Source organism: Dermochelys coriacea, chromosome 1 (assembly GCF_009764565.3).
Source record: "Dermochelys coriacea isolate rDerCor1 chromosome 1, rDerCor1.pri.v4, whole genome shotgun sequence".
Classification (NCBI taxonomy): Eukaryota; Metazoa; Chordata; order Testudines; family Dermochelyidae; genus Dermochelys; species Dermochelys coriacea.
In genome coordinates this window covers 96,229,971-96,254,482 of record NC_050068.2, presented here as the reverse complement: position 1 = coordinate 96,254,482, position 24,512 = coordinate 96,229,971, and the positions used below count along the sequence as shown (strand labels likewise).

The 24,512-nt window shown below is 38.9% G+C and overlaps 1 protein-coding gene across 9 annotated transcripts in view; it reads left to right on the top strand.

Moving 5' to 3' along the window:
* The window catches only part of ABCC4 (ATP binding cassette subfamily C member 4), a 199,697-nt gene that overhangs the window by 105,978 nt on the left and 69,207 nt on the right, over positions 1-24,512 (top strand). For 7 of the 9 annotated variants that reach the window (XR_005295447.2, XM_043504664.1, XM_038420547.2 and 4 more), the window contains one exon: positions 12,526-12,605. Coding sequence is in view for 7 of the 9 variants with exons in the window: in XM_043504664.1 (XP_043360599.1) it covers positions 12,526-12,605 (80 nt within the window). In the remaining 2 variants the exon portion in view is untranslated. Of the gene's footprint in view, positions 1-12,525; positions 12,606-14,462; positions 14,807-20,451; positions 20,572-24,512 lie in introns of those variants that run through there. The other 2 variants (XR_005295451.2, XM_043504668.1) reach the window with 2 other exon arrangements.

Sequence of the window (24,512 nt, the reverse complement as noted above, 5' to 3'; positions counted from 1 at the left end):
CTTTTGAAATGATTACCTGCACTGGAGACTTACCACATCTGGTACCTACTGAGCTGTGACATCTTGAACTAACCTTACCTACCCCACTGGATCTCTGATCTGCTATGAGGAGGGTGAAAAAACCCACCCCGGTTTGGCCAGTCTGGCAGAGGGAAAAATTCCTTTCTAGCCTCAAAGAACAAGTCAGCTAGCACAATGCCCACAGCAGATCAGAAGAGACCCAGTTCTACTCCGATCCCATGAGTGGGAGGGTGAGTGCTGCTGGGCGGTGGAGGATTCCACATGGAGGGCATGGGGTATAAATCCACCCCACCCTGTGTGCCTGATAGGTCAATGCTGCCACCTGAGCTGGACTTCTGGCTTACCTCTTGCTCAGTGGAGACCCTCAAAGCCGCCATAACCCCTTTTCTTTCTCATGCTCAGACAAAGACCCACTGCATTCAACAGCAGTAAGCACATTGTTTAAATTACTTCCTGGAAAGAGATCCAAAAGAGAACAAAATGAAATAAGAAATAATCTGAATACAATCAGGATTTATACATCATCATACAGTTATACCACACATGCTCTTTCAGAAATTAATGTCTTCATGGTACACAGAAATCCAAGTGAGAGTCCAGTAAATGATCTGACTGGTAAAGAGCCAGCAAGTCATACATTTTATATGGCCTATTCCAAGTTTCTGCTACATTGGTGCTTTGTAAAAATGTGAGTAGATGAAGCATTTGTGCATAATAAGTGTGAATGGTTGCTATTTATGTATTTTTTTTACTTTAGACAATGTTAGCGATGCATGATGCCATGTCCTCTTCTTACTGGGACCTGTTCATTCATAAAAAAACTGCTTATTTTATAGGTTGTTAGACTACTGGAATTACAATGCTCTCGCTCCTCATACTGTCATATAAAAGTAGAAGTATACAAGAAAAATAAATTAATGTTGAAATGTTTTCACAATGCATTTAAAGAGGTGGGATATTTTATTTCTTGCTTTTGTATTCATCCTGTTTGCATTACATCCATCACTTAATTTTTCTCAAATGCAGGGAAATTTGATAATTAAAATACCCTCCTCCCCCAAAAAAACTAGTGAAAAAAACAAGTCAAGAATCTTGAGTGCAGTGTTTTTGGTTGTCTTTTTTTTTAGATGTTAGTATAAGAGGGACAAGATTTAAAGCTATTTCTGAAAGGAAAAGGCGAGAATAAATAAGCTATATTATTGTGAGTAAAGATCTTATTATAAACTGAAAAAAAAGATGTGGTTTTGTATTTGGTGGATAAAGCTATGGTTTTTAGCTAGAGGCTATTCAAAATTGTTAAATGATTCTGATCTCTTTATTTACTGTGAAGGAACACAGTGGTTTAGGAAAATATTAATATATGAAGTGAGAGGCAGTAAGTGAGCTCAATGATCAATAATTTGAAAATTGCTTGTGAACATGCCATGAAAGAAGGTAAAATCTTTTGTAAAAGAGATTTTTTAGGAGCTTATTTTATTGCAGATAGTAAATCTTATTCTGTATGGAGAATCCTGGTAAGACTAAAATTGTAGAGAAAGCGGTTAACTGGTAATGCTGTATTATAATAATAGAGTATTTTGACACTTAAGGTGAAGGTAGTTTGAGAGCAAAAAAATAGTATAGTAGTATTTGTCAAGATACTTTTAAATGTAGTTATTGTTAATGAGGAATTTGCATACATTCTGTGCTGAAATGTTAACCTCGAGAGATCAAATTTTAACCTCGGGAGAACGTTAATAACATATGTGTTTCCTGATCACAGCCACGTGAACAGGGTTGCCAACTTTCTAATTGCACAAAACCAAACCTTGCGCTGCCCCTTCCCCAAGGCCACACTCCTGTGCCCACCCTTCTCTGAGGCCCCATCCTCACTCCAGCCCCCCTTCCTCTGTAGCTCGCTCTCCCCCACCCTCACTCATCCTCACTGGGCTGGGGCAGGCAGTTGGAGTGCGGGAAGGGGTGAGGGCTCCAGCTGGGGATGCGGGAGGGGGTCTGGGCTGGGGCAGGGGGTTGGGATGTGAGTGCGGGTGAGGGCTCTGGCTGCGGTACGGGCTCTGGGGTGGGGCTGGAGAGGAGGAGGTTGGGGTACAGGAGGGGGCTCTGGGCTGGGGCTGAGGGGTTTGAAATGTGGGAGGGGGCTCAGGGCTGGGGTGTGAGAGTGGTGAGGGCTCTGGCAGGAGGTGTGGGCTCTGGGGTGGAGCCAGGGAAAAGGAGGTTGGGGTACAGGAAGGGGCTCAAGGCTGGGGCTGAGGGGTTTGGAGTGTGGGAGGGGGCTCAGGGCAGGAGGAGGTTCTGACCTGGGGCAGGCAGTTTAGGTTCGGGAGGGGGTTCTGACCTAGGGCAGGGGGTCAGGTTGTGGGGGGTGTGTGGGAGAGTGTTTGGTTGCTGGGGACAGGGAGGGTTCTGACTTGGGGCAGAGGGTTGGGGAGTGGGTGGATGGGCAGGCTCAGCCAGCAGGGGCTTACCTCAGGCAGCTCTCAGTCGGCAGCGTAGCAGGGCTAAGGCAGGCTCCCTGCCTACCATGGCTCCGCACTGCTCCTGGAAGCGGCCTGCCTTAGCCCCGCTGAGCTGCCGACCAGAGCCACCAGGGTCCCTTTTCAACCGGACATTCTGGTCCAAAAATAGATGCCCGGCAACCCTACACGTGAAACAGGCAAGTGGAAAACCTTTAGATGAACCACTTAAGACCTCAAAATAGAGTTTAAGTGCGACATGAGTGGTGCATGGGCGTTGTACTTGTCTTCTGCACAGAGGTGGATTTAATAAAAATTTCATGAAAATAATGATACTAGTTGGAATAAGCAGCTCAGGAACAACAGCAGTAAATTTGGGAACAATAAATCACACCAAATAGTGTATGCATCTGTTGTCATCCAATAAGAGAGATAAGACTATCAAAATAGAGCCCATATATAGTAACAGGACAACACTTGCATAAAAACTATCAGCCAGTTTTGTAAAGTGTACATCTCTTTGTAGCTGATTTCCTCTCATTTTCTTCTTCTTTTTAATCTTATACTTGAAAATTAGACAAACACAAACTGTGCTCAGATTTTCTTGCAATTTCTTAACTCTTTTTTCCTCTTTTCTTTTTGACAGTCAAGTCTTTTTCAAGTAGTAAATTAATTTGGGTAGCAAGCACCCCATCTGAATTTGTTACATGCTGGCAGTTCAGATAAATGGATATTATGATCTCAGCACATTTCTGCCCAGCACCACTGTGCCCATTTGCAAGAATCTGAGAAAGTGATAATATTCCTGTCAGTTTCAGGTCTCTGAGAAAATATGGGGCAGAATTCATTTGTATTTATAGGATGCCTGTAGGGAAGCCAGCAATGCTGTGTGGCAGTTTACATGGGCATCTGGTGCTAACTCCATAAAAAAAAAAAAAAAAAAAGATAAGAGGCCTATAGACATTTATTTGTGGGAACATGGAAGAAAAGCCAGAATGGATCAGTAATTGTCACTTACACAGGAGATATATTTTCAGATTTCTCGTTGGAGAAATTTGTTAAACTTATGTTACCTTTCAGAGTCTGTCCATTTTTAATTATTTTGTTGATTGAATGATTACATTAAGTTGTATCTTACTAGGTTGATGCAATGTGTACTTCCTGCCAGCATTTGATATGGACAAATCCACTTTTTTTTCTGCTTTGATAAACTGGAAGACTTCTTATAGTTGCAGTAAAATTTGTTTTATTAAACTATGTATATACACTCAGTATGGGTGAAAAAAAAAGTGTGTATGGCATAGTTTAACAGACCAAGACACACATGATGTTGTTACCAACTTATACCATGAGCAGAGCAGAATAGAAAAACACATTTAATGTGGTAAATTTGGGTATGTTTGTACCACAGAATATACATCTCCGTGTGTAAAAGTTCAGTTCTGCATAGTTATTGCCTTTCACTCCCATCTTGTGTATATTGTTGTTGCACTATATATAAAATCATTTTAAAATGATTTATGATTTGGGAGGGTTAATGCATGTGATTTTTTTTTGTATAGTTCGTGATTTCCTATCCTTGTAGCCAATCTGGTGTAAATTAATCTGTTTTTTATATGTAGCTGTAATGCACCCTGTTATGGAAAAACCCTTAGAAGTATACCAACACTGCCTCCTCTTCTTTGCTTGCACCTTACATCCCTGCTTCAAACAGCTTCTGAAGCACATATTGTCAGCATAACACTTCACTGGGAATTTACCCCCTAATCTTGCTGATGTAAACGGGAATAGTCCCGCTATTGTGGAGAATTTTCCTGGCTTCTGCACTACCCCAGTGAAGTGGGCTAGCGAAAGTATCTGAGTCCTCGCTCCCACTTCCTTTACCAAGAGGCCTCCCTGCCCTCGAGGACTCCCCTTCCACTCTCCTGTCTGGCAGAGTCCTTGTAACCCCAACAAGGCTGGGCCCAGGATTTCTGGGGGGTTCAACCCCCAGTACTGCTGTGGTTACTTAGGACAGGGGCTAGGGTGTCCCCACTCTGGGGTACTCTCTCTGCATTAGGCACTTATCTCACCCATTGATCATTACATACAATTTAAAGCAAATGCAAGTTATTTAATCAACAATTAATTTGAAAAAGAATAAGGGAAAATGGGAAAGGTTAAAGGAAACACATCAACCTGCTCTGTGGCAGGGGACATCACAAACAGTGTCTCTGGAATGTCAAGGCAGTTCACAGTCTCTTCCTTGTAAGTCCCAGCCTACTATCAGGCTCTGGCTGTGCTGTAGGGATGCTGTGGGTTGGACACTTGCTCTGGTGGTGGCCACATGCTCTCAGGCTCTACGTGGCAGGGCCCTTCTTCCCAGTGTTGCCCCTGCCCTGGCAAGGTTACCAATCTCCGTCAGAGTCTGGCCTGCACAGCCGCCAGGCTGAGGCGTCTCCCTGTGCTGGGCCTGCTGCTCAGGGTCCTCCCTCGCTCTCCCCAGCTGCTCACCGCACCCGGCTCTGGACTGCTCCAACCCCACTCTGTCTTAGCTCCAGCTCCACTCTGCCTCAGCACGGCTGCTGCTCTGCCTCCAGCTCCCTGGGCTATTTCTTTGGCCCCTCTGGCTCTGGTTGCTGCAGCTCTGCTCCCAGCACAGGTCTGCTCTGCAGGCTGCTTCTGTGATTCTGCTCCCTGCACTGACCTGCTTCATGGGCTGCTTTTCTGGCCCCTCTGGATCTGGCACAGCTCTGCTCCTCAGCTCAGCGTGGGCCCCCGTTTTCTCCTTAGCTCAGCTCCACTCAGACCCAGGCAATTCCAGCTCACAGGGAGGACGGGACCTCCCTGGCTTCCTGACTCCCTGATTAGCCTGGCTGCCCTGTCATTCAGGCTGACCTGGAGCATTGGCCTCTCCCCATTGTTCCTGGGGGCTGTCAGTCTCAGGGTCCTGATTTCCCATCAGCCCTTCCCCCCTTTTAGTACTGGGAGCTAGCAACTAAGACACCCCCATTGAATGTTAGCACGGGGGGCAACAGTCCCCTTGCACTGAGTAGGAAGGATGTTGGCCAATCGCACACTTTCTACTGTGTAGCTGCCCCATTGAAATCCTGTCTAAAGCAGGTGAGAAACTGTTTTCCTCTCTTGCACAAATTTGCAAGATTTTGAAAAGTGTGCGTGTGTGTACGTACACGCCTCATGAACCTGTTGTCCAGTTGTTGGGGCACTAACCTGGGATGTGGAAGACCCAGGTTTAAATCCCTGCTCTGTCGGATTCACCTCCAGGAGGTGACTTGCTGCTCCAACTGCTGAGATGTAGTCAGTCTCTGTTTTTCCATTTTGTCAAAAAATTCCCAACCATATCTAGTCCTGGCTCAGCTAAGTACTTCAGCACATGCATAACTTTAAGCATACAGTAAGCCTGAAGAAGTAAATGGGACTACTTGATCTTAAATTATGTGTATGTGCGTAAGTACCTTGCTGAGGCAGTTCCTAAATGTACAGATCCCCAAGCACTCTGTGTTGCTTCCAAGGGGTTTGTGAGGGCTTCGAGTCAGTGAGGATGATGCTGTTTGGCTCTGTTACCCTTCCTTCAACCTGTTTGTGGCCACTGGAGCAACATTTTTGGAGTGGGTGGTAATGGCCCCTAACGTAGTTTGTAGAAAAGCAGATGTCCTTGAGCATTAAACCTGGTGTTTAAGCCCATTCCCATGTAATTGTTCAGGTTACAAAGGAAACCAACATTTTATTAATAAAGTGTACATTGAATAAAAGTGTAGTATGTTCAAAATGCTCCAGACTAAGGATTAGCCTAATCTCTATAGGGAAAACGTTCTTGGCCAAAAACAAGCATCTCTAAGGCTCTATCCCCAGCAGTCTTACTCTAAAACCTTTTCTCGTTCGAAATAAGTGAATCAGCAGACCAGCAACAACAGAGTAGGTCTGAAATGTATGATGACCCAAGTGAGTATAGGGCTTCCTAAACTATTTGCAAGATTTTAAAATCAATCCATCTATTTTATTCTGTTGTAAAGGCATGTTTTGATTAATACATTGGCCAGAAAGTAAAGCAGGATAGTAAAATTCATTAAACAAAGATTACTAATCACTTGATTTTGGGCATTTGGATTGTGTAATACTAAATGCTGATAGTAGCACTTGAAGGTTAATGTGATGGATAATAATGTGAAACTGGTAAAAGAAAATTCTTTCATTTTCTGGTGTTTAGATCATAAATGTTGATTCAGTTTGGATTATATTCCTTTAATCGTTTAGTATGAATAAACATTTTAAATAGGTGTGGTAAATTGTCAAGTATTTTCATTGTTTGGATGAAAAGATTTGAACATCTACTCCAAAGTACCAACAAACACCTGCCGAAGCAAAGTGGCTATAGAGCACCTGAACACATTCTGATTCATGAAATTAAAGCAGTTTACAGAGTTAGTAAAAAAAAGAATATCACACTCTGAGGTTTGATGTCCTTTTCATGCAGAACAAAAGAGTTTCGATTCTTTCACTTCAAGTTTAGCCTAACCATTGTGTAGTAAGGGAGGTTTAATGAATCATTGTTTAACTTAGATACTGCCAAGTATTTGACAGTTAAATAGTCTCAAATGTGTACATAGCACTTTACTGACAGACCCTTATTTAACTGTGATTAATTGGCATCGAATAGTTATTTAATTACTTCAGAATAAATCTAAGAACAGAGTGTGGTTTGATTAAGTTATTTAATGTAGTAACATATATGGAACTGCTGGAGTGAGCACGTTCTCCACTGCAGCTTGCTACTGAAATTACACAAAGCATTTGGAAGTTTCATAATACCAAAAATAGCAGATTCTTTTGGCAGATTCAAGTGCTCTTGCAACACTGACACTTTAAAAGATTTCTGAATTGATTTATGGGAAGATTTTTTTTTTGGTCAGTGGAGGTTATCCATCCATTACTATACAATGTCTATATTTTTAGTAATTTTTGTTCTTTTAAAATGCTATGTGAAGAAGATGTGATTTGTATTTGAATAATTCAAGTTGCATGTAGTAGTTGAGTTTGAAAATTTTTCAAGCTGAAAATGTGGGTTAATTCTAAGGCAGGATTTTTGTGGGGACATACCTACTACGTGTTCAGTGTCCTGAAAATACCACAGTCCAAGTGATCCATAGAACATTCACAGCTTATTTAAGGGACTTGGGGAAGCGTAAAGGAGCCCATAGAAATGGTGATAGGCTATAAGGGCCCCAGAGGGGTTAGAGAAAATATTTTCTATAGGCCAGCTTAATGGGTCCCAGATATCAGGTACAACAATCCTTTGAATCTGGGGAGCAGCCCTGGGCAAATTTAGCGTGTGAATGCTGACAGAAAATGTGTAATCATGTTCTTGGGAAAGGTTTGAGAATTTTTGCAAGAATGATTAATTTTGCTTTCACATCTAGAATCTCTTCTCTTGCACAGTTAATAGTGCATACCTAAGCAACTAAACCATGTGGTATTTAAAAAGGAAAAGTAGAATTATGTTTCTTCATATCTTGTGAAACAGTCTTCAGTTTGAATTAGAAACTTAGGGTAATGTCTACACTGCAATTAGAAACCCATGGTAGGTTTGTGACAGCTGTCTCAAGCTTGCGGGGCTTGGGCTAAGGGGCTGTTCAACTGCAGAGTAGATGTTCAGTCTCAGACTGCAGCCTGACATCTGGGACCCTCTCAAGATCCCAGGGCTCAGGCTGGAACTATGGCTCTAGGACCCTGCAAGATGGAAGGTTCCAGTTCTTGGGCTCCAGCCTGAGCCTGAATGTCTACACTGCAATTGAACAGTTCTTTAGTCCAAGTCAGCTGCACAGGCCAGCCATGGGTGTCTAATTGCAGTGTAGACATATCCATACTAGGAATATACAATCTCTATGCCACATCAGAATGGCAAATTCCTGAATGGGGCACTGAGATTTGGATGCAGGCTATTCTCTGGGACTGGTCTCTGATGTTGGAATTTGCTCTGTCTGGTAAGCTGTTGTTGCCTGAGTTTATTACTGTTGAGAGAAGTTATACCTTCTGTGAACTGGGTCCCCTGAGCTTGATTCTGATCTCATATAGTCAATGGAGTAACACTGGGGTAAAATCAGATTTTGTGAAAGTGGGATTAAGGCCCATTGCTTTGTTTGTTTCTTCTGTGCTAGAAATTTTTTGTTTTTATTTGTGAGGCACCCAGATACAACAGTAATGGGCACTAGAATAACTAATTAGCAATAGGAGAAGGAAACAAGAGCCTGTAGGAGGCAAACACTGCCTGAGCTTAATGATCAGTCATGCTTTACCAAAAGGAGTGTGCATAAATACCGAATAGACAATAAACAACTTTGTGCAGTCACTATTGAAGATTCCAAAATATTAAAATCTTGCAATTGTAGATAGACCTGAATTTCCTATTTAGGAATTGGTTGATCCAACTCCAGGATATTTACATTTCTTTTCATAGGGTGGATTGTAGGTGGGCCCATTCCTTTCAAGTTCAGTCATGTTCATACACCAACTGTTTTTCTTACTCATATTTTAGTCCTTGTCACTCTACAGAATTACTATATTTACATTTGAATGTGGATTAGGCAGATTTTTTTAAATCTTTTGTTAAAATATTTTTTCCCATTTTATTGATAATGTCAGATTAATTTCTACTTTCCTACTACCTGCTGTATCAAAAACATTCTCTAAAAACAATATAACATATAACAATTTTATAAGGCAATCACCAAAATTACATTTTTGGTATTAATTAGCAACTTGATTACCCATGAGAACTCAGTAGGAGTTTGATTGTAGTGTGGATATGAGGATGAGATAGTCACGCAAGAGGAATCTTTCTTATGGTTCACCCAGCTTGGTTTTTGCGTGTGTCTGTATGCATCAAAGAACTTTAGCCAAATGAGATGTTATTGTAAATGAGAATATTCTGGAACTTGTTCTTGGCAGTCATAATGAGTATTCATATTATTTTATAAAATGTTTATGTTGTGTATGTTTTATTTTGTTTTAAAGAGCCAGAACAGAACTTTATTACTGTTGCAACTTAAAACTTTCTCCATCTCTCTATGGGGGCTATTGTAGAGCTTTGAAACTTTTTGAGGTAGTGCAAAGGGGTAGTCACAAACCTCTACAGTAACAAAACTGTAACTTCTTCTTGTAAATTGCAATAAAAACCTGTCAGAAAATGGACAACAAAACTTCAGATAGTATTGGCATTGAAACTTCAAAGTGATAAACTGCTTTGTGATAGTTTGTGAGCATTTCATTACTAATTTGTCTCAGCCTTCTACCCTTTATGGCCCTGACTACAAAAAGTACAAAGTTAAACTATTTCACAGCTAAAAGAAAAGGAGTACTTATGGCACCTTAGAGACTAACAAATTTATTAGAGCATAAGCTTTCGTGAGCTACTGCTCACTTCATCGGATGCATTACTCACGAAAGCTTATGCTCTAATAAATTTGTTAGTCTCTAAGGTGCCACAAGTACTCCTTTTCTTTTTGCGAATACAGACTAACACGGCTGCTACTCTGAAACCTATTTCACAGCTGTGTTAGAGTAACTGTAATGCTGCTCCAGGAAGGAATTTGCATGTGCTATCTACTCATTGAATCATGGGACATGGCGAAGGTATTCCAGGTTTCCTGACATTATTAATACTGACCTACACAGTACTACTGGTGTTGAAGTAGCCAGTCTGAAAGAACTTGCTTTGTTGGTACAGTTCTGTGTATTATGGAATTTCCAATGAGGAATAACCAAGATAATTCTGCTGCAATCTCTTATCACTATTACAAATAAACCAGATTAAAGGTGAATGCCAAAGCAAAATTTAAAACAGAGAGAAGCGCAGACTTCTGTGCTGTATGTCCCTGTGCTAAGCAGGCCACGGGGGCAATCTGAAGAAAAGTTAGCACTAAACTTTTTTAAATGATCTTTTCCCTTGTGAAATCCTCTTGGTACTATTTGGTTCCCTTGAAGATATCCCAGAATGTGATGTTAGAGCTACCAGGAGTCTCACTGCAGCACATGCATTTCGTGGGCTGAGTCACTCCTCCTGTGTCAAAACCCCCATGAGGGGATCAAAGGGAAAGAAACCTACAAGCGGCATCCCTTGATGGAGTTTTCCCCGATCTTTCTGTTCCAACATGAAACAACTGACAGGGCTCATTTGCAGATCTGGAGGATACCCAAAAACTGCAGGATCTCTGCGCGATCTGCACAGAGGCCCTGTGTCTCAGAGCTATCTCCATGCCCGTAGTGTGCCCTTCCTCTCCCACTACCATGGCTCTGCATGGACAGGGATGCCTCCTGGTGACCACCTTTAAAAGGTGATTCCCCATGATTCAAGGGCACCTGAGAACAGGTTACTGTGCCAGGATCAGTTAATTTTCCTGAGTACACATTACAAGGATGAAAGAGGGATTATGTGTTTCTCACTTCACCCCACTCCCACCCAATGTGGGGTTTCCCAGTCCCTGTCCAGCCCACAGCATCCTGTGAACAGTCTTCTGTGAGCTACTAGGTAAGTGGGGATCGTGCTGTAGAAGTAGCTGTCCTTTCCCACTGTGTGGTGAGATCCGCATGGAGATTTTAGGGGTACAGCCTGGACACATAGTGTTTGTGATGTCATAGAATAATGCACTTTCAGATATCTTCAGTAAACCTAGACATACCAAGAGGTTATATCAAAGAGAGAGGAGAGACTGTTGAGAAAGCTGGTTTAAAAAAACATTCATGAACTGAATAATCCTCTCCCACCTGATCCTGATCATCACAAAAATCTCAGTTTAACTCTGTTTTCATTTTTTAATCTGCAGTTCATCTTTATGCCAAACTTTTAAACTCAACAGAATTTGAGTAGAGGACCCGCTCTTGCCCCTCTACCAGAGGAGGATTTGGAAATCACTGATTTTTGTCACTTTTCTCCAAATAAAATACATTCTTCGATCCCCTCCCCTTATGATCCATGATTCCAAAAGAGGGAAAAACTAAATCTTATCACAAAATTCATTAAAATAATTGAGGTAGAAAGAAAGAAAGAAACTTGAATGTGTCCACATACATAAACCCCTTATGAAAGGTAAGATTCTCATCCCTAGGTTAAATGGTACTTACTTCCTGAGTAGAAGCATCAGTTCGTGGAGTAAAGTACTAATCTACCTAGTGATGGCAGAATGGTGACGTTTATAATTAAAGCTCTCTTGCTATGACTGAATTTTTTTCACTCAAGTAGAATTTAAGAAAATAGAAGAGAATAAATGCTTCAGTGATAACAGATTAAAAATGTTATTAGTTTTAATAAAGATCAGCATTGTCAAGGTTTTGAATAAATATAAAAAACATGCTGCATCAACATAAAAACATGTCACATCAACACAAACCTAACTAAAATTTATTTCCAGAACAGCTGCAATATGAATTTAAATATGCTAAGATTTCTTTACTTTTGTGAAATCTAAGTTGGTTAAAAATCACAGAACTACTAAAAAGGACCATATTAGGCCTTGCAGTAAATATATACAACTCAGGTAAATGTCAGTGGAACTTGCAAGCAACGACCAGAGTCAGACAGGTTATGGCCCATATTGATTGATGTATATAAGTATTAAGAATCTAGTCCTATAACTGTTTACTTATGTGGATAGTGTCATGCATGTATGTAAGGGTTTGCAGGATTGAGGTCTTCGGTTCTATCTAAATGACTAGTTTCAGACTGTTATGAAACATTTGAAATGGACCACACGCTATCACTGTTAAATAAACAAGTTACGTCCGTATTAAAGAAGCATTCATTAAAAAATAATATTTTTATTCTTTTTTAGCAAAATATATTGCACTAGCTGTAAAAAATCTCCTTTTGTGGCCTGTTTTCAGAAGATCTCCTTTTTTGTTTATTTTCAGATGTCAGCCATTTTCTTCTTGCTTTTCTTAAATCGTCTGTAAAAGTAAAGCATATTGTGTTTTAAAAAATATTATTCTGATTTTTTGTGAATTTTTTAAAATTGTCTTTGAAAAAAACTACAATTTCTTTTGAATCCTGTTTTTATAGGGAGAATCTTAAATCGTTTCTCCAAAGATATTGGCCATCTGGATGATTTGCTTCCACTGACAATTTTGGACTTCATACAGGTAATGTAGTTGCTACTGTTTGAGAATTATACCTTGTACTATGAATTTCAAGTCATCTATACTCAGATGACATACAAAACCCAATCACTTATCTGCCAAAGTTTTAGCTGAGTGAATTTAATGAAAGTGCTTGTTTATGAAAGAAGGGTGTGGTCAACATTTAATGTGCAAGTGAAAAGCTATTATGAGCAATAAGTGGCAGGGAGGTGTGGCTATACATCTTGTTATCATGTCAAGATTTCAGTTCATAGTAGCTACATGCTTCATAAATCACTCCGGATTTGCCTCCAAGCACTCTGGCAAGCCTAGTGTGTTATGAAATATATTTACAGTAAAGAAACAATCAATTCACATGGCAAGATAGCACAGATTAATCTAATTACGTGTGTACTTCAACAAAGAAGCAAATGCTTACCACACCGTTTTGGATTAAAATAGGTGTGGCTTTTTACAAAGAAAGGATTAGTAATAACAGGGTGAAAATAATTGTCTTAATAGGAACAAGAGAAAGAAGTTACTGCAAATAGAAAAATGTCTATAAGCACAAACAATGTTAGTGACAATAAAAGGATTAAATTTATGATATTCCAGTGATTTTGATTGGCATCCCAATTCGTCCTTTTTATCAATACTTCAAAAGCAAAATGTTTACAAAAACAACCGCTGTATGCTAAAATATTCTTAATTCCTGTAGACTTAAAATTCAGAATTGCAGAAATTAGAGATTGAAAAGACTGATTATACCGTCTGTATATTCATCACTCTACCTATTCAGAAATGTTTTCTACAGTAATATTACTTAGTGCTTTATCCAGTCTGTTTATGGATGACTCCATGGAGATTTCACCTGTTTTTTTCATATTGAAATTAAATGTACTTTGGATTTGTAAAAGTTACTTTCATCACATTGATAATACTTAACTCTTGAAGTATGCTGAAAAATTAATTTAGGACATTTTTAGTTAAAACACATTTTTTAGAAAACACCTGTTTTCTTGCCTAAACAAGGCCTTAAGGTTGAAGAGCTTTTGCCCTGCTTTTCAAAGCTGTTCAGTGCAGTAGACTCCTATCCTAGAGATAGGATGGCTTTTTTTTTTTTTAATCTGCTTGCAGGACCTCCCTTAGAAATTGTAAACACTTTTTACCATTATCTGCTGTTTTCCAAACTCTTAATGTTAAGTTTTTGAATTTGCCTGGTTTCCAAAGTATACAAGATATCTGTCCTATGTGCAGAAGGAAAACAATCTGCTAGAGCAGGGGTGGGCAAACTTTTTAGCCTGAGGGCCACATCGGGGTTGCGAAACTGTATGGAGGGCCGGATAGGGAAGGCTGTGCCTTCCCACTTCCCGCCCCTGACAGCCCCCCCTCAGAACTCCCAACCATCCAACCCTCCCCCGCTCCTTGTCCCCTGACCGCCCCCTCCCGGGAACCCCCATCCCTAACCGTCCCCCCAGGACCCTAGCCCCTGTCCACCCTCCCGTTCCCTGTCCCCGACTGCCCCGACCCCATCCGCACCCCGGCCCTTGACTGTCCCCCGGGACCTCTTGCCCCTTATCCCCCCTCCCTCGCTCCCTTACCATGATGTTTAGAGCAGCAGGAGCTTGCCGCCCGGCCGGAGCCAGCAGGCCAAAGCGCCGACGGCGCAGCGAGCTGAGGCTGCCAGGAGCTCAGGGGCTGGGCATGATGGTCCTGCGGGCTGGATGTGGCCTGCAGGCCGTAGTTTGCCCATCTCTGTGCTAGAGTGTATGTGTATTGGCCATTTATTTCTATCAGTTATATGGAATCAAAACTTTGTCTCTCTTTAGATTTACCAATTATCTTTTATTAGGACATCTTGCTTCGTTTCAATTGGTTTAGGCAATGTATTTGTGTCCTGCTATCCTGTTGCGTGCCCAGCCTATTCTGCATACTGCCCTTTTGCTGGATTCCTCTCCTGCGTATAGTGTGCTTCTGCTCTTCCCCACTGTGTACGGGACTGGGTAAGTCCAGGCTGCGGACAGTGAAATGACATGGCTTTGCTGCTGCTTCTGGTACTTGATTGTCTGCCCCTGTAATCGGCATGAAACTTCTCTCCTCCACAAAGCCTGGTGGCTGCTGCCAAGGCTGGAGAGAGTTGGAAAGAATTTAGGGGACAAAAGGAAAGGGGAGGTGTTGAGAAACTGAGGCGGGGAAAGGGAAAAGAGGTAAACAGACAATTGCAGGAGAAATGTTGTTCTGCATTGTATTCCTCAATTTAGGGTTAACATGTCATAGAATCATAGAATCATAGAATATCAGGGTTGGAAGGGACCTCAGGAGATCATCTAGTCCAACCCCCTGCTCAAAGCAGGACCAATCCCCAATTTTTGCCCCAGATCCCTAAACGGCCCCCTCAAGGATTGAACTCACAACCCTGAGTTTAGCAGGCCAATACTCAAACCACTAAGCTATCCCTGTTGTCACTCATTTGAGAGTAGGGCGGGGTTCTGTCTCCCATTGTGGAATGTCTGGAGATAGAGAGGTACAAATATGTCTTTCCAATTAGTGCAGATAATTTATATTATTACATGCATCTTTCAAGTGTCTGCCATTGTAGTTAGTAAGTGCTCAGATATTACAGGCAAATGGGGATAGAGTCAGTGTATTGTATGTTTACCCAAACAAAACTGATCTGGGATGAAAGAATAAAGTATTTCATTGTAAATGTGAATTTCTTGTTCTTTTGACTGTTATCAAGCGTCTTACCCATATTGTGAAAACTGCAGTTTGCAAAAGTTTCCCATCTAAAATCTCATGTGCTTAGCTACTTAGTTCATCTCTTGTAAATAGGGTATTTAAATATTTGAAAGACAGGTGTTCTAAAGTTTGCATTGTAAGTGAAAACACACAAGCTTTGGGAGCAGATGTATGGTATAGTTAAGTGGGGGTAAAAGGATTTTTTTTAAATATACTAGTTGTATACGTCCAGAATCTTTACTGAAATTATTTAAGTAATTTTTGTTGTACATAAATTTCAGTGCTTCCCTGTTCTGCTGGGCATAAGAAAAGAAGCCTTAGTTAGTTAAATCCTATTGTAGGTGTGTTGCATTTAGCCATTAAACTTCTGAGCATGAGAGGAAAAACATTCCCTCTCTTTGTTAAAATGTACCACTGCTGAACGTCGGTGGTGCATATGAGTTAATACGTCTTGAATTTAACAGCAAAGTTATATTACATTATTTATCTCTAAGGAAGCATAGATTTCGAGAGGATAACTGTTATCAATTATGATAAAGATCTTTTGTCACTTGTTTTGTTTGCAGGTGTCTTTTATTAGACTTTCTATAATCCCTTCAGGAAGAAATAATTTCTTCTTTTTAAGAACAGTATTAGCGAAGTATAAAAGCTCTGATCCCTACTATTGTTGTTGATTCTTTGAGGGACATTTCCCACCATTCATTGTTTTAAATGGTTGTCAGGAGGAATCAAGTGAAATTTAATAAACAATGCAGTAACTGGTTCATCTTACTTTGTGTGTAGAAGCTTTTCTTGTGAAGATTTGCATTGAAGAAGTGGTCCTTGTTGTGAGTTATTGTTACTATATTAGCAAGTGTATATTTCATTTCTGAACAAATAAACTTAACTTGGCTGGGCTCAGATACTACAATGAGAATGCTGTAGAAGTACCTATAAATAAATAATAAAAATTTACTAGTTTCAGGAATTTCATAGTTAAAGAATATAGATTTTAAGAGAATACCAAAAATTCCCAGTATTACCATAGACCCCTAATAAGATTTACACACTGCACTACAGTTCTAATGAACATGATTAGTCTAGATAGCTATCCTGGATGAAAAATAATTCCTAGAACGGAAATAATTACATTTATTTTGTCTGTCATTGGATAAACCAGAAAGAAACAGTTTGTTTATTTTTAAAAGAGACTAAAAATGTTCTGGACATGTAATAAAGAGTTGTTAGAGAAAAAATTAAATGGGGGGCATGCAACAAGCACAAAAATGCTTAAATAAAGCCTTACTATATTTGGGTTCCATAGCTGATCATGATTTTCAGAACTGTGGATCTGAAAGGGCACCCAAAGTCAGCTTCTCATACTCCAATATGTGAGGATTAAAGCGCAGGAGACCATAAATTCTGCTTCCCTTGTTTTGTGAAAAGATCTGCTCAACTTCAGCAGGAAGGTATTAAAAAGAGAAGATTTTGGCCTTACAGAATGAGGAAATCATTTTTTGCCTGCTACTTTGTAAATCTTTAACAGCATACAGGAAAGGTCATGTTCGCTTGATAACTGTCAGCTGGAATAATTGCTTCCATCATTTTATAAATAAAAATTAGAATGATCTGTCAGAGCACACATTTAAGGATATATGCTGCTACACTGATATCAAATGGAGCTGTATGTGCAGACAGAGGGTTATTATCGGTTATTAGGTTATTATACTTAGCTGAGTTTCTTTGAATTTTACATTTATGGTCTGATTCAAAACTCATAAAAGTAAATAGGAATCTTTTCATTAACTTCAGTAGGCTTTGTATCAGGCTGCTAGCGTTCAAGGCCTGTATCCAGAAATCGGTACACTGATGTGAGCCCTTAGGCCTCTGATGGACTCTGTGTGGGCTTAAGTTTCCATGACAGCTCATCTCTTTGAAAATTTGTGCCATATTTATTAAATTCATAACTGATCATTTACATTTACTGCCATGTTATAGTCCAAACTGATTTTTAGAAAGTTAGTGACTTAAACTAGTGGAAATAACTTGAAAAGCAAAATGAAGGTAACAGTGTTTGGTTGATGTAAGCCCGTATACTTTGTTAGTCAGTTACCTTCTAACTCTTTCTTACCCTCATTCTTCTTTCCCCTTCCTTTCCTGCTGTTGGTTACATTCATTTGGGACATCTTGTTTTCAACTAAGTTGTAAGCTCTTCGAGGCAGGAACCATGGATAAAATGTTCAAAAGTGCATTGATGACTTAGGTGACTAATTCTCATTGACTTTCAATGGATTTAGACACCTAAAATTACTTAGGGTACATCTACACTGTAAATACAATAAAGGGTTAATTCTTAACTCAGGTTAGCTAACAAATTAAAAAAGCAGTGCGGACAGGAAAACTCCGCTATTATCTTGAGTTTGAAGCTCAAGGTAAAGCCTGTAGCGGAGTCTGGGAATCAAATGCTAACTTGATTAAAAGCTGGGTTGCGATGTCTTCATTACTGTTTTATTCTGAGTTAGCAAACACCTTTTTTTGCACTGAAAGACATCTCCTTAGATGCTTCGGAATATTTTATTCTATACCTGCTTATATGTTTGTACTGTATCTGGCACAATAGGACTTTCATCCTGAGTGGGGTCTAGAGGTGCTACCAGAATATAAATAATAGTCACAAATATCCTTTGTTTAGTGAATGATAAAACTGATCAGATTTAATTAAATAGATAAATTGGCTTAAGGATGTTCAATTCCCAACTTCTGTTAAAAGTGAATAGGACTTGGGCACTCAGCTCCTTTAGGCTCTTTTGAAAATCCCTTCTAAGCTCACTTAGTATCTTAACCAACATTTCCTGACTCTATCTCTAGCACGGCAGGGGTGCAAGGTTCCAGCCATGTGGAGCTCATTGACAGATTGTGGCTTATCATTTAAATACACTGTGGTTAAAATATTACATCTGTATACAACTTAACATAATAAATTTGTATATTGGCTTTTTTTAATTGGAGAAAGAATCCAGTGGTGGAATATTATAGTACTCATAGTTTAATAGGAAATGTAAGGTATAACATTATATTAAACAACATTTTATATACAATAGCCCATATTTTCAAAAGTGGCCACTGTTTATGATGCCTCGATTTCTGCATGCTCAACTGGAGACATTTTGGGGTTTATTTACAGAGATGCTGAGAGTCCACATTTCATTAAGTTCAAATGGACTTGTGGGTGCTTAACATCCTTGAAAAATCAGCATTTTAAGTGTCTCAAGTTGGGCTCCCAAAATTAGTAGCCACTTGAAAATGTTCGGCAGTATGATCATCTTCATAAAATTCTGTGGATTCTTCCATTTCCAATAGCTTCAGCATTTCATGCTCTTTTTTTAAATATTCCCTTTCTTCTACAATAGTCACTAGTTGGTATTTAAAGTCGGCATAATATAGATGTCTTAGTTTTATTGTCTTTTTGATAACAAAATGTAAATCCTCTATGATTTCATTATTCATATCTAGATAAACGAATTGCTGATTTAGTTTCCAGCATATTTGAAGAAGATACTGCTTTTAAATGATCTCCCACTCATTTTGATTTTACCCTGTGCTGGATTTTAAAAAACTCAAGATTTGTTTTGTTTCTGGGGAACATTGTGAACATGTGAACTATCAGCAGCTGCTCTTGGTAAAGGGCAGTGATTTATTGAGGAAAACTGAATTGCAAAACCTTTTTCCTCCCAAAATCAACAGCTTGACTGAGCTTAAATAACTGACTTTTCATATCCTTTCATCACATACAAAGACCTAATCTTGAGACTACTTGAGCCACCAATGTAGGCTTTGGCTAAGACCACCGCTGAATGTGTCATTCCCTTCTCACCACACACAAAACACATTGACTGCGGCTTTATGAAGTGAAAATACTGAAGAAAAGGAAAATGTGAAGAAGGTGTCCACAGTCATTCCTTTTAAAAAAATAGCTGCTGCATCTGGATATTAAGAACAAAAAGTGCCTAAGCTAGGGTCACTTGCTTTTATAGGTGCAAAAGAGTGGAACTGCCTTTGCTTGTTTCAGTACCACTGACCCTTGCATTTAATTGTTTGGCAATGTCAGGGAAAGTGTGTAGAAGGAATTCCAGCATCTTTTAGCTTTACAATGACTTTGTCATTTTGTGATTCTTTTACAGTTCATTTTTTCCCCAAAGTTAGTCAGCTTTTGTATATGTAAGATAATTTTAAGATGTGTGCATTGGATAATTACATAAAAGTTCTTTGTCTTCTAAAAGATTATGTAACTTGATTCAATTTTTATGATATTTTAAAACATTAAAATAATGAGGGTATCAAAAAATACCCAAGGACTGGGATCTTTGTTAAATGTCTCTCTGTTCTATTTGGTGAAGCAGGTGGTGCAAACATGTATCTCTTGTGTGTGTGGTGTTACATTCTGATTTTTTGAGTGGTATTAGTTGCAAAGATTCTGTGATTTTTGCCATTATAGGAAGTTTAGCTAAAAGTGAACAGTAAATAGCAGCATGGTGACAGTTAATCACGGGGGACTCTCTGAACCTTTTTCTGCTTGCATCGACATGTTCCAATTTCTCTTGTCCAGCATCCATGCCACAATGGATCAGTTAGTATTTAACATAGGGCTAATTAAGACTTATTGGGACAGCGAAAATAAGAATGTGATTTTTACCAGGTCTACTAGAAGATGGCACAGACATTTAGATAGAAATATGGTGAGGTGGAAATGTTCATTTAAAAAAAAATAAAAAGGTGATTCTGTAACTTTTTCTGAAGACCCTTGATTTTTATTTATTTATTTTTGTATTTTCATGGTTGCCGTTAACTCAGAATAAAAATATACTATTTACACTGATGTGAAAAAAAGGAGGGGAGGATTTCGGCCTTGAAGATCAAAAATGCTGAAAGCGTGAGGTTAACATGGTATGTTGGCTAAATAAAGCAGCCCTTTATTTGCTCTCTCATTCCGCTTTTGAATGCCCCAACTATTAAATCTCAGCAACCAGATGGAGTAATCTTAATGATAACCAGTATATATGCTAATATATGCTAAAGTCATTGCTGTATCTTTACACTGTAACTGTCATCCATTTTTCTTTAATGTTTTAAAAAATTATTTCTTGCACTTCAGTCAAATATCTGGATAGGCTGGTCATCCAGATTTAGGCCAGAACATGCAGAGCTCAGAGATGTCTTCAGTTTCCAGTTTTTATTTCTACTCTACAACTATTTTCAGCATTATTAGTGACAGGTAAAGTTTCATTCTCTCTCTCTCTCTCTCTCTCTCTCTGTCTATATATGCATGCAATAAGGTTTATTACTATAGCGAAACAGAAATTTAATATAAAAATATCAGATATGCAGATAGCTATTTCAGTATTTTCTGCATTTTGTTCTTGTTTCATATCTGCTCTATTTTTGAATAAAATAAATTCTTAATGAGATGCCCCCAGCCTTTATTCATATGTGGAAGAAGACAGTACACAAACATTCCTCTTAATTATTTTGCATTTATCGTTTTCCCTTGATGACTCTGTTTCTCTTTCCTAACCCTTTTCTTCTTCATTTTCTTTTCACTTTCTAGTCTTTTTCTTTGTGTACTTCTCAGCTTACAACAACATATTGTACCTAAGTTATTTCTCTGATTTTTCTCAATGAATTGGGGGAAAGCAGTATTTTGAATATAGTATCTCTCAGTTCCTTGAATAATAAAACTAGCTTTCATTTAGTGATATATGAACTCTTTTCTCTGTACCTCCTGGTCTAGAGTACTGGAAGTCTCGTGTGATGCAGTCTTTTTGCATGATTTCTAGTAGTTCATGGTTTTGACTGTTTGCAAGCAGTGGGAATATAGCAAGGACAGCTTTTCTCAAAGTATTTTGGTGCCTCTGGATGAAACCAAAAGGTGCTGAGGTGCACAAAACTACTTTAAAGTTAAATGAACAACCAAACAAAGGTTCAGTTCTAGTTTTGGATAAAGATTTAGGTCAGACCTTACCATTGGCATTCATATCCCTATTTTCCTTCCCAAGTTACTTTGGGACAGATCTTTAGCTGGTGCAAATCAGCTTAGCTGCATTGAAGTGTACCAGCCTTTGCACTAGCTGAGGATTTGGCCACTCAGAGGCCAAGTGAGGAGTTGAGTTCACCCAAAATTCCTAAATGTCTTTCAAGAGATCCTGCTGATCATAGACTCTTCAAGTCTATTAGAAGTGGGATTTGGTATATTTTACTATGGAAAGGCCACAAAGAGGTATTCAAAAGTCTAAGCAAATATATTTTCTACAGTTTGTTTGTATTTTTTCCTCTATCTTTGTTGAAATACTAAATTTGCTTTTGACATGGGGTGGAGCATTTGATTATTTATTTAAATGACTTGTCAAGCATTTTTATAACCCTCCACATTTGTAGCACAACCTGACTATTGGAAAAAAAAGACATATCAAGGTCATTAATATTTCTAACACTTCACAGCAGCTAGAAATCTTTTAATTCTACTGTCAGTCATAGAATGTAACAATCCTGTTCCAAATGGCGATAAGTACAAATCTTCTAGATTGCCTTAAACTATTGATATACTATAGATATGACTTACGTGCTTACAAACAAAGTAGGATTTCACTGTTTGGCAAAAAGACTGTAGATTTTACTTTTGATTTGTGAAAGAAACTGAGCATAATTTGAATTACTAAGTTATGTTTACTAGTATGGGTGTTGGATCGTTATACATATTTATTCTGAAAACAAACATGAAGAAATTATCTGTAACAAAAAAAAAATCTCATAGAAATGTGCTTGTAGGGTTACATGTGCATATCATGCAGTACTTCAGAACTTTTATCCTGCTTTTCACAAGATCGGAAATTGATATAGTTGTTGATCAGTGAATCCTCCAGCAGATTAAGGAGTTGCATTGATGAGTCCACAGACAGTATGTCGTCTATGGATTGATTTAAAGAAAGGCAATTTAAATCACTGATTTATATCACCAAGTGGAAATCCTTGATGTAAATCATCAGTTCTAATCAAGTTTTTCATTTGTAGTTTAGTTATTTTCTAACTACGTTCTTATCGGTTGATATAACCATAAAAACATGTTGATTTACAACTAAATAAAGCCTTTACACTAGAATTGCTACCTAGGAGAGTCCACAATAACTATATACATTTATTTAATATTTAACATTTAATAGTTTATTTTTTCAGATTATTATTAATTGTATCTTTTTATTATGTTAGAAAATGGTAAATGATATATTGCTTATTTGCTAGATAATTAAGATTTTTTTCTCATGATTTGTGTCAAGCTGCATTAGGGTGGGAACTGGAATTTAACTGAACACAAAGCAGCATATACAATTTTTTTAATGCTTTAAATATTTTAGATACATAAATTTCATTTACAACTAAATGATTTCTTAAACAGAGGGATTAACTGTAGTCAGTAAACTGAACTATTATTTCAGCCCAACATGGTGAATTTTTAAAATATGTACAAGTGAAAATGACTGGAGCTTAAGTTTCTACTTGCCTAAGGGCAGGTCTACACTTAAAACACTGCAGCGGTGCCACTGTAGTGCTTCAGTGATGACTCTGTGCCAACGGGAGAGCTTTTCCCGTCGGCGTAATTAATCCACCTCCATCAGAGTGGTGCCTATGTTGAAGGAAGAAGTTCCCCACCGACAGAGAGCTGTCTACACCAGGGGTTAGGTCGGTGCATTATTTTTCAAACCCCTGAGCAATGTAGTTATACCAATGTAAGTTTATAATGTAGACTTGGCCTAAATCTCTTGAAAATGAGACAGTCTATTATGTAACTTAGACTGTCCTTCAAACTTTTAAAACTAGGGGATCTCATGCCCTCCCTCCTTGTTTTTATTCATAGACAAGTTTTCCTTCTTTTTCAACTCCTAATTGACTTCTCAGCTTTGAATGTATTAGTCCAAATGAAGAAAATATTCTCTGTGCCTGCAGAAGAGGCTAGTATTGTCAAAAGCAGTTGTAGCACTTCAACAGGCTCTGGTTCCAGGTGCTTAGCTAGTGACTTCCACAGCTCAGTGGTCTGACTTTCTTTAAAAGATCATCAGCAAACATGTACTGCTTGAATGGTTCACCTCCAACCCTGAAAGTCGACATCTATCCTCGTACTTTGGGTTGGGAATATTGGCAAGAAAATGAGGTGGAGTAAGTGCTTGATCCATCTGCTTCTTTAGTGCCTGCAATTTAACTTTGTTGTTGGGTATTTCTTTCTTCAATGTTTGACATTCTTTCCACATTTTAACGGCATCAACAATAGAGCAGCAGTCTTTGTGCAGGTTGTCCAAGGCTATGGAAATAGGTTTCAGTTAAGTTGGCCATAAAATAATGGCTGACGCTTGAGTCATCTAGTACATTGAAAGAGGAGAGGGTAACAAATTCATTTGAGCATAAGCTTTCATGAGCTACAGGTCACTTCATCAATTGCATCCGATGAAGTGAGCTGTAGCTCACAAAAGCTTATGCTCAAATAAATTTGTTAGTCTCTAAGGTGCCACAAGTACTCCTTTTCTTTTTGCGAATACAGACTAACACGGCTGCTACTCTGAAACCTGTCATTGAAAGAGGAGGGCACTTTTCAGGGACTGAAAAGGGATGTAACATTTCTTGCTTTGGGAAGCATTGCTGTCTTTTGGTATTAATTTAATAGCACTTTTTACTTCCTCAGTACATTTCGATTATTTTCTCTAGTTCTGAAAATAGGAGAAAATTAGAGGGAAAAAAAGAACTTTCACTTTCTAGACAACAGCTATTCCTACATTATTGTGGAAAGCTACTATTCTAAACCACTGTGTTTACTTCCATCCTCTTTTCCCCAACTCTTGTTTTTCAGTGGCCTTTATTTGCAAGTCATTTGTGTCCAGTTAAATGGATTATTTTAGGTCCTCATTGCTGAGAAAAAGTGTTAGACTACCAATAGGTAATACACTGGCTTTGTAATGGTTTCCCTTATGTTTGCTTCCATAACTAACAGCCTATAACTTACTCATAGCTAAAAGACAGGTTTCAGAGTAGCAGCTGTGTTAGTCTGTATCCGCAAAAAGAAAAGGAGTACTTGTGGCACCTTAGAGACTAATAAATTTATTTGAGCATAAGCTTTTGTGAGCTACAGCTCACTTCATCGGATGCATTCAGTGGAAAATACAGTGGGGAGAT